The sequence below is a fragment of the Simochromis diagramma genome, unplaced genomic scaffold (genome assembly GCF_900408965.1).
Source record: "Simochromis diagramma unplaced genomic scaffold, fSimDia1.1 OVJJ01000205.1, whole genome shotgun sequence".
Taxonomy (NCBI): domain Eukaryota; kingdom Metazoa; phylum Chordata; class Actinopteri; order Cichliformes; family Cichlidae; genus Simochromis; species Simochromis diagramma.
This window is the reverse complement of record NW_024386782.1, coordinates 15571193-15582154: the sequence shown is the minus strand read 5'-3', so window position 1 is coordinate 15582154 and position 10962 is coordinate 15571193. Positions and strand designations below refer to the sequence as shown.

General features: G+C 41.3%; 1 protein-coding gene and 1 non-coding gene across 2 annotated transcripts; both read left to right on the top strand.

The window, feature by feature from the left end:
- The first annotated feature begins 1890 nt into the window (after positions 1–1890).
- On the top strand, positions 1891–1962 carry trnap-ugg. Its single transcript has one exon. It is a non-coding gene; the product is annotated as a tRNA-Pro (tRNA).
- Positions 1963–8562: 6600 nt separating this feature from the next.
- Positions 8563–10859, top strand: LOC120727726 (transcription factor Sox-14). The gene has a single exon (XM_040022180.1). It carries the CDS (start codon positions 9021–9023, stop codon positions 9744–9746), a length of 726 nt encoding a protein of 241 aa, XP_039878114.1. The 5' UTR covers positions 8563–9020; the 3' UTR covers positions 9747–10859.
- Positions 10860–10962: the final 103 nt, after the last annotated feature.

The window sequence follows — 10962 nt, the reverse complement described above, 5'->3', positions numbered from 1 at the left end:
GACTCCCAAAGGGGATATAATAAGTAGGAGCTACCCTGAATTATTAATATAGTCCAGTCTGTGATGCAGCTCAGATTGAGCCTTTATGGTAAGTTCAACATAGGGAAGACTTTTTCTTCTTCCACCTGCACATATTTGGGTGTCACCATACATCATCTGCCTCCAGCTCACCCTATCTCTAGACTTCACTTATGTCACACCAATGTCTGCAGGTTCTTCTTCACTACACTCATGAACTGAGGCCTTTTGTCCGCTATACCTACTATTCCTCCTCTCCACTTGTCCAAACCATCCAAAGTTAATAAAGCCAACATAAATAAATTATAAAATATTTTACATTTTGTGAAACATCTACAATTTCATTAGCTGAGGTTTCATGAAGGTGGAAGATCTTGTGAGAGACAGGCTTTGTAGCATTTTTATGGATATATTTTTGTGATGTTTTCAGATATTTATTCTTTCACACTCTAGTTCTCCCTCAATGGGGAGCAGCTTCAAGGAATCAGCATAACTTCTAGTTATTCCCACCGATGTTAATAATGGAATTAATATGCCGCTATTGTCTGCCCATCTCCTTATCTCAGTTATGTTACCTAACAGCAGACCCTCTAGACTGAGGAGACTGAGTAATGTAGGTTATTTTGAAGATAGGGGTGTAAACTGAGAAACATTTCCATGTGTCAGGCTGTTTCAAATACTTGTCATTGCTGGTATGTTTTCCTCAATGATGCCAAACTAATGCAATGCAGCTGTTGCACAACTGAGTCAGAAACTCCTGTTATTAGATAGTGTTGAGAGAGATCGTGTTAAACAATGCTGATTGTCCTTGTAAGGGAATCAGTAAATAATGTAAGTTATAAGCAGACTTGATATGGCACTACAATCAATTACTCATTAATACCAGTCCCTGCTTGCAGAGCTGTCTGAATAACACTGGAATGTAGCTTAAAAATGTAAACAATCACAGTCAGGCTGGGACAATCCTGATCTTTTTCTTCTGAACAAAATGGCTTTCACATAAATAACTGTTGTCTGATTTATCTATCTGAGTTGTCTAACTTCTCTATCTACGGTTACAGGCTGAGAGGATCTGATAGCACTTTGGGTGTTTGGGTAAAGCGTGGGTGCACTCTCAGGGGGAAGGGTCACATTTCTATACCGACGATTCCTAAACTGTTCCTATAAACAGTGAAGCACACCGATCATAGGTTCAAGAGGAAAACATCGCTGATTATCTTGTGTCAGTTTGCTTTAAAAGGAGGCTTCTCACTAGTCACAACATAAAGTCTTTGCAGCACATGTAAGGCTATCATGAAATATGCGAGAATCATATCCTGCATATCCTGCTTACAAATGGGGATTCGTTACATTTTTTTGACAGAATTTTACAGCTTGATGCAGTTACGCACTGATATCTTTAATGGATGACTCCATATTACATCTCGTTTATGGAACCTTTGAGAAAAAGAAAAAAGAGAGATCACGGTTTGATGAAAATGATGTGATAGCTCTAATTGCACATTTCTGCAAATGTCCAGGATCATGTCAAAGTCATATTGCCCATTCCAGCACACAGCTACAGCTACACCAGTTCATGTTAAATGTAGAATAAAAATGCACCGATGGCTTCCATAATGAAGTTCAATTAAGTCATACCTAATCAATGATGTGTCAAATCCAATTAATTATGACTTTGGTAGCTGGACATGCTTGTGGGTCACCGAGCTAAAGTAACGTTACTTAACAGGAACTAGTTCTTACATGAATGTTAAGCAAAGGTTACATGTTACATGCTAGATAGTGAATTTATAGAACGTTTGGTAAAAACCAAGTTTGACAGCTGTGATTGTTAAACTTTTATAAATTATACTTCTTCCATCCTTTACATGCGGCTCGTTGGTCTAGGGGTATGATTCTCGCTTTGGGTGCGAGAGGTCCCGGGTTCAAATCCCGGACGAGCCCACTGTTTTTGTGCCGTAAATCACAATTATTTTTGACGCACCATTCCACAGTTTCTTACAGACGTGTATTACGTTAAACTTTTGGTTTTTAATAATGTTCTAAAGTAACTGATATTAGTAATAAGGCTTTTTCTCAAAAGACACGGGCTGCGTGTGTGTACGTTCCTGAGTCTCCTATCACTCAGCGATATACTGATCTCTTGTGGATTACTGCGAGTACTGCAGGTAGGTGTGCCGAATACTGTTTTTGAAAACATTTCTCAAACATCATTTAGAAAATTTAATGTCATGAATACACATTTGAACCAAATTTAGATAAAACATATTTTAAATGCCTTCTTGGTTAAAATAAATAAATAAATAAAGGTAGTTTAGAAAACATGCATGTGGATTGAAGGCTGTCTTTCTGTCTTCAGCCAGTAGTAGCTTATCAAACCTTACACTGTGCCAGCACCTCTGCTCTCCCCTTTTTAATGTAACCCAAGAAAGCCACTCCTCTGCTTAGGCTGAGTCCAGAAGACATCTTGGGAAATACCAGCCTGTTTCCCTTTCTGTAACAGCACTCACATCATCGCTACAGAAACTACACTATTTCCATTATTTCTATAAGCTCCTTAGTGGCAGCTCAGTCTGTCATATGTATTGGCTTCATAAGACGAGGCGTCTTATGAAGTTTTTTTAAAAATATATTTCATGTGCTTGTTTCCTCGACTCGACAACATGGCAAAAAGCTAAAGTTCTGCTTTGGATAAGAATAAAAGTTCCTGTGAGAGAGTGCAAACAAGAGAGATCCATGTAACGAGCCACAGCTTCTCTTTTCTCAGCATCATGTTTTTTCAGTGGAAAACAAACTTCATAGCAGAATCTGAGACACACGGGGAAACAAATTCTTCTCTGGTTTTTGGTCACATGTACAGTAGCAGATACATCTGTAACATATCTACATAGGTATGTTACAGATGTTTAACATTTTCTGTCAACAATATTAACCCAGGCAAGCACTCCTCTCCTCTCTCCACCGTCGCCACAGCCCTTTAACCAGAGTGTTATTTAAAGTAAGCAGCTGCCTGCTTAGCCGGCACCTTTCACTTTTCAAGCAGCACTTAATTTACTGGAGGACATTTTAAATCTCTTGCCTCCATGGCACTGAGTCGCTGACAAATGCCTGGTTGCAAATGTATCTCATTGACTGCTGACTCGGTTGTATTACAAGCTGGCTGATAGGGGCTGCCACAGTAATGTGGCCTTCAGGTTTATCCTCAGATGTTGGAGGAAGTGTATTAATTTGGTTTAGATGGGGCCTTATGAGAGCGTACTGGCAGGCAGACACGAGCCAATCCCCCACCCCCCTCTCCGTCGACCTCGGATTGAAGCTATCTGCCACAGAGCCAAAGCATATTCTACCATCAATGTGTCAGGGGAAAGCTATTAAAACCGCTTTACTTTTCCTAAGTATCATGAGAATAAGCACAAGATTTAGTGAAATCCTCCCTGGAGCACTGAAAATCTTGGGGATTTTCCCGCTGAAACGTTTCCTAATGGGCCGCTCAGAAGTGTCAGAAACTCTTGTTAGACTTGAATGTTTCGGGATTTCAGTGTATTTATTTGCAGCTGAAATGACAAAATTTTAAGTCTGTGCGTCAGAGCTTTCCACATCATCAGATGGAAACAAATTCACCAGCAGAAAAAAACAGAACCTTAGATAAACTCAGCTTACCTTTTCTCAAACACCATCAGTGCACACTCAGATCACGCACACTGATGTGCAGCAAAGCACGGCAGATCAGTGTGGTAAAGCACCCGAGCAGTTTCTCCATATCGTTAGCTTCATAGCATAAGTGCCTAAGTCATTTTTTGGTCAAATTGAGATTTTTGCCTGACTATGATGCTGCATCATCTGTTTCTTGTTTTCGAAAACCACTTAGCACTATGCTATGAAGTAACGATAATATTTTATCTGCTTCTTCGACCCTTCACTGAGATCTTAAAAACAAATAAGTAAACAGGGGACTTTTTGTCAATAAATCAGTAATTTTCCCACTCTTCTCTGCTGAGTTTGTTCGTTGATAGAAGTGATGACTGAGATTACAAGCTCAGCATTTGGATTTATTACGCAAAACTTTCCCCATTTTTATACTGGCGTACAACCAAGAATTTCATTTTGACCATCAATTAAACTGCTAATGTATTTTTGAGTTTATTCATTGTTTGGTCTACAGAAAAGAGAAACGTTCATGACAGGTTTATTTGATTTGTTTTGCAGTCTGAATCCATTTGATGCCACGATTACTGTATCTTGGGCATAAAGTAGAATATCTGTGGTAGATGTTCGTAAATATTAAGATATTGATCCAAGATTTATTTTGGTTTTGAAATAGTTATTACATCAAAGTGGAGTGCTGTAATTCCACCATGTTAGGCAGAAATAATTATTTCCACTACTGAAATGACACCATTGCTCATTACTTCTCATGCGTAAACTCTTTAGACTGCATGACTACCAGCATTAGTATTAACAGCATTGGTAAATCACTTTAAGATGTCTTCTTATCTGTTTACAGTGAACATAAAATTACATTAGACAGACCCATCTATACTGACACAATGATACACATTAACCCAGCAACCCACTGCACTTATGTTGTCTCAGCTTTCATTATATTAATGTATTTTTAAAAAAATCACAGACTGAGGAACTGACCTGTAAATCAATTCAACAAACAGAGAACAATGGTACTTCCCCGGTGCATGCACTTAGAAAGCTACAACATTAACTGACAAAAAATCGATTAAAATTGTTGATCAGCAAAAAAATAAAAAATAAAAATAAAAAAAAAAGAGAGAGAGAGAGAGAGAGAGAGAGAGAGAGAGAGAGAGAGAGAGAGAGAGAGAAAGGGTAGAAAAGTCACTGAAACTCAAACTATTTAAGTAATTAGGTCGGGGGTGGGGAGTTCACACAGCTTAATCTATTTAATTCATTTGTGAATTTGGGCTGAAAGTACTGAGAAACATACATCTGCCCAAATGCATGTACTAGTCACTTTACTGGCTACACTAGTACTAGGCTGGACTACACATCCATGATATTAATCTCCTTTTCTACCAAACCCCAAAGGAGATGTGGTGACTGTGGAGGTCATTTAAGTGCAGTGAACTCGCTGTCTTGTTCAAGAAGCCAGACTGAGATGATTTGAACTTTGTGACATGGTGCACTGATAGAAGGAGCCATCAGAAAATGGGTACACAGTGGTCATAAAAGAATGGACATGGTCAACAGCAATTCTTAGGTAGGCTGTGGCATTTTAACAATGCTCAGTTTGTACTACAGGAACCCAAAATGTGTCCCCGCACCATTACACCAGCAGCCTGAGCTGTTGATACTCCATGCATTCATGTTCTTTACACCAAATTATGACGCTACCATCTGAATGTCATGGCAGAGATTGAGATTTCAATCACCTTTCTTCCACATTCTGATGCTCAGTTTGAACTTTACCAGGTCATCTTGACAATGTCTACATGCCTAAATGCATCGAGGGGCTGCCGTCTGATTGGCTGATTGGAGGGGATGATGGATAAATTCAAGTAACAATGTTTCTCCCTTCATATTTTATAGGCTCCTGTAACTACCTTTCATATCATTAAGAAAGTGATCCGCCCCAGCTCAACTTTTCATTTGCTCTCATGAGCTGAAAAGGAGCCGTTGTTTACACGTCACGAGCTTTACCCACTCAGTAAAATCAGGCCGTGCTGTAGTTCCAAGCCTTGTCAGAGCAGCCCAAACTCTCCTATTAATAAGCCTTTACAGCAGCTTTGATCCACCTCCCAGCAGACAAGGTTGGGCAGATTGTAGTAAGAGTTTTAAAGCCATTCATGCAATTTTCCAATAAACCCTTTTCCCCAAAGGAAAAATCCCCAGAACATCCCAACAATGACTGTAAGAAGGTAAGGTTCCTCTGAACCATGATTAAACGATTAAAACAGGCTGATTTTAGCCAACTGACTCCCAGTTAAAACAGTGAATTGGAAGTGGGGGCTTTATTTTAACAATGCACCGTGACATGACCTATCCGGGATGTAGTCTTCTCTTAGGGACAGCCTGGAGGAGCTTCTATTAAGCCCAACACAAACTATGCTGGAACATCAGTGAACAATATACCTGTCAAACGCATGAGTGTTTCATCTTTTTAAAAAGCTATTTCATAAGATTAAAGACTTATGTGATTACTAATCAGCTCTGCCAATAAATATGCAGTCAATTAATGTGGTAAATAAGCAGGAAACTGCTCTTCCCTCAACATTAAGTTGACTTGATGGATTCTTTTCTTGTCAGACGCCAGCACACTCCCCGGCTCGAGTGCCTGGCCTGCCTCTCCGTGTCGTCTTTCATTTCCTTTTCACCCCCAGGTCTTTTTGTACCTGTCAATTTCTTTCTACAGTGTGACTCCTTAATCCACCTGAGTGCATAGAGGACAGTTTTGACATAAGAAGAAAAGATAGACTCCTAAGGAGAGGACCGGTATCTTTAGAGCCTTGGGGATAACCGGATTACGACAGCCATTTTGTGCTGCTGGCAGTTTTTCTTATTACCCATTTCCCCCCCATCATCTCTCCAGAGTTGAAACACTGCCCTTTCTTAGAAGTCACTCCAAACACAGACACAATACACGTTTTTCTTTTATTTATTTTTATTTCCCCCCCCAACTAAAACAACAGAGAGAGCTTTCTGCAGGATAAAGAAAAAAGACATATACCAGTGACAAAGATAGTTTCCCCGCGCTGCCCTTTGTGCAGTCTACCTTGCACGTTGTTGTTCTCAAACAGTGGAAAACTCTCTAAAACATGGTCCCTCTGCAGAAGCAATAATTGTCTCTGTGTGGCAGCGGGTGCCTCCTGCGTGCGAGGCCCGTCTGAACCTACCGCACGGGAGATAACAGCACAGCTATGAGGAGACAGATCAGCTGTCTGACCCCTGCTGCCAATCACTTTATCCCTCCAGCCCGTCTGCTGCGAGGGAACCCACAGGGAAAAAAACACTCCCCGAAAACGTCTTATCATCTCCACCACTGACGCATTGTGCCCTATCGGATCTTTTATGTCCATTTATTTTGCCTTTGAAGAGGCCTGCGGCGCCTTTGATTGTGGGAGGTAAATGAAATAAAGCCCCCCCTTCTCGCTGGTACCCTGATATCTGAATTCATCGCTGCAACCGAAACCTAAACCCTGAGCTTCAGCTGACCACCGCAGGTCTGCTCACAGACAAACACATCCTGCTTCTGTCGTGGGTATAATCCGTTTTGCAGAAGTCATTTTTGGGCCTGGAAACCCTCTACAGTACATGTATTCTATACATTAAACCATTAGGGTTACCTTTTATATTAGGCAATAATAAATTATATGCACATAAACTACATATAATTCATAGTTAAGTTGCTGCTCAGTTTCTAAAAATGTCATTTCAATAACAGATGAGAAAGCTGAAGCATACATTTGATCAGATAAGGTAGTAATGATAAAACCTGTAACAATCAATGGAGTCACCCAGGACCTGTGAATTACAGCTCTGATTAATATTGATCCCACAGAGTACGAAGGAGGGAGGGGTGAGCCACTCACGCACATATTGATATATAATAAACCTGCATTGTGTCATTGGACAGAATTCAAATGAGCGATGTAAAAGGTAAGAGTAAAAACTGATTTTGCGGCAAATGTGGAAGCGAGTTTGGAGAGAACAGAGATCGGGCCACGGTGGGTGGCATCGCAAAGTGGGAAAACTGCAGGAAAAAGGGAGGGTGAGAGTTTGGGAGCGTTTTGTTAAGATCGGACTGAGGTCTGAATCATTGTCAGTTTTACAACCATGGCATGCAAAAGTAAGATGTTGAGGCAAAGAGGCAAAGACCCTTGCCGACAAGTTTCTTTCTAAAGACAGTCAGCCAAGCTGAATATGGGAAAATCTTTAAGGCATACTAATGAAATAGCACTTACCTGTTTGGAAATGTACTGGTCCTTCCTCACTAAAGCCAGTGGAAGCATTTTAAAGGTGTCAGCTTATTATGCAAGGGCTTGTTGGGGTTTGGCCCACCAGCCAAGACCTGCAGGCATTCCCATTTAATTTAGTTTAACGCAGGGCCATATTTCAAGAGCCGTGTCATCCGTGTTGGAGGGGAATCTGGAAGTTTTTGCAATTTGAGGGGAATTAACAAGCTGCAGTTAGATTTTTTTGGGCTGATTACATTGGTTTTAGACACTGTGTTTTTTCTACCATGCATTTAAAAACAATAGGAGCTGGTTCAACGTGGATTAACAAAAGAGGTATGCAAGAATACTTTGAATGGACAGCACAAAATTTAAAACAGAACTAAGAGTAGAAAAAGAAAACACTGTAGCCAAGAACAACTGTGGTGCTAACTGTGGCACAGTTTCAGAAAACCTGTCAAAATAAAATAAAATAAAATAAAATAAAATAAAGGTAGCTGACTTCCTTTGAAATGAAGATTATTATTGTGCAAATGAGGCATTCAGGGCCACAAGCAGCCGCACCTTTCAACCCCCTCATACAAATCCTTTTAGCTTCTAGTTTTCTGCAGTCCAGCTTCTTCGCTGGTTTTCATCCCTGCTTCTCTCAGTTGAGATTTGAAGAGACTAAAAACTGTTGGAGAGCGAGAAGAGGGGGTGCCCCTCAAATGTTGTAGGCCTTCACAGTCAGTTTTTTTGTGAGAGGATTACAGTGCGCTCTCTCATTCCCATTGGCTTGGCCCGCCGTGACAGTGGTGTGATGATGAGGAGGATGACATGCCCAGCATCTTCCATAACAAGCTTCCTCTTGGTTCCATTCATACGCCCAGGCTTTTGGCTTTATGTAGTTTTCAGCTCCACTTTGTGTAAACGCTTCAGTCAATTTGGACTTAGTGTTAGCTTAAAATATTTCTCTGGCTATTCCCGAGAGTTCTTCGCACTTTTCCATTTTACTCACTAGAGAAACATGAGCTTTTTGAAGGAGTAGGTGAATTTAAAGTGCGGTCAGTAGGTGTTTTAATTAATGCGTCTGTCCCTGCGATGGCAAAACCTTTAGATCACATCAAGAGACCTATGAACGCCTTCATGGTTTGGTCCAGAGGTCAGAGGAGGAAGATGGCCCGGGAAAACCCGAAGATGCACAACTCTGAAATCAGCAAGAGACTCGGAGCGGAGTGGAAAATGCTCTCTGACTCTGAGAAGCGTCCCTACATCGACGAGGCCAAGAGACTGCGGGCTCAGCACATGAAGGAGCACCCGGATTACAAGTACAGACCCCGGCGCAAACCTAAGAGTCTCCTGAAGAGGGACCGGTTCGTTTTCCCGTTGCCGTCTTTACTCGGGGACGCAGCGGAACACTTGAAAGGATTTTCCATCGACTCTTTTCTCGTCCCCGGGGATAAAGCCAGAGCTCTCCTGGCTCCCGCCTCCGCTGCTTCCTCATTCTCTCTCCTGGAGCCGGTGGCACATTTCAGCACCGGAGCTGTCCAGCGGATGGCGGAGATACCGCACTCTCTGACCGCAGGCGCCGTGCCCTACAGCGCGCACACCTTTGGATACCAGACTGGAGGGTTTGGGGGTCTGCCCTGCCCCGCACAGCACACCCACACTCACCCATCGCCTTCCGGCCCGGGATACATGATGCCGTGTAACTGTGGCGCCTGGTCTGCAGCTAGTTTACAACCCCAGGTGGCATATATCCTCTTTCCTGGAGGGATGACCAAGAGCGGCATGGACTCGTACGCTTCACCCAGCTCCAGTGTGTGACAGACTGGATACACATAAAGACGCATGGGCAGCAGGAGGGGGAAAGTTTGCGCACAGAAAGAAGAAGAAGAAGTCGTTTAGAGGATCAGGCTTAGATGACCACATTTAAATATTAAAGTGTCAGCGCAGATATTTCAATCATGGATTGATTAAAAAAAAAAAAAAGCTATAAAAGTCCCTGTATTACTCCTTATTCCATGTAAATAGAGTAAAAAAAGTATTTAGAGAAGGGGGAGGGTGGTGATGATGCTAATTTGTTACTCTTTTGTAAGGAAAATCGTTTCAGTTTAAATACAGTGGACATGCATAACATAGGACCAACATGCTGAAGTTATAGACTTGTCTCCTCCCCCCTTTCCAAAACAGTCAGGTTTTGTATTTTTCATTAGTTCTCACACTTGGACAGTTATTCCACAGAATATCTGCGTCATTAAGTGGGACTGTTTTTGTTCGATTGATTGATTTGTACTCTGAATTGGGAATAATAAATGTTTTCAGAGGGACTGTCTATATATGTATGTTTAGAACTGCATTAAGACTGTGTTAAACCAGGTAAAGCAGTGGGTCAGTTTCTGTTTGATGAATAATATTAAGCAGAAGCTGGTAGTTGTAGTCACTGGGGGTGATTCACAACCCTGTTAATCATATTTTACATCACACATGAGCTGTAATAATTACTTCACTGTTGCGATTGTGTTAAGCTCTAACCACCTATATCTCCTGATAAGCTGTTTTACAGACTTACACTAAAGACAAACAGATACTAAAACATCACAGACACTTCACAGCAACTGACAAACATTGCAAACTTTACAAAATTACATTTTCCAGTCCAGTCATGTTTGACTACTGCATGACTCCGTGTGTGTAAGTGTGTGTGTGTTTAAGCAAAAGTGAGCCAGGGTGATGATAAGTGAATAATAGGAACTTATCTCCTCTCCCGTTTGTTGACCAAGTGATAAGCAGAATCATGGAAACTGTATGAGGTACAAGATTGTTTCACGTCTACAATATACAAGAAAGAGAACTCACAGTGAGCTCTGGTCTTCATGTACAAAAGCTCAGCAAGCAAATCTCTTGTATTTGGAAGTGTAAATGGAAAAAGACAAGGTGTCCTTTATTGTCTAAATGTGCATTTGTTCAGCATTACACAGTAGAAATGCATCAAATAGTCCTCACTGTACTTTTAGCAGGGACACTGCAGCTCAAGAGAAAG

What these genes read in the sequence shown, in the direction of transcription:
- LOC120727726 (XM_040022180.1), top strand. Translation starts at nt 9,021, where the DNA reads ATGGCAAAACCTTTAGATCACATCAAGAGACCTATGAACGCCTTCATG.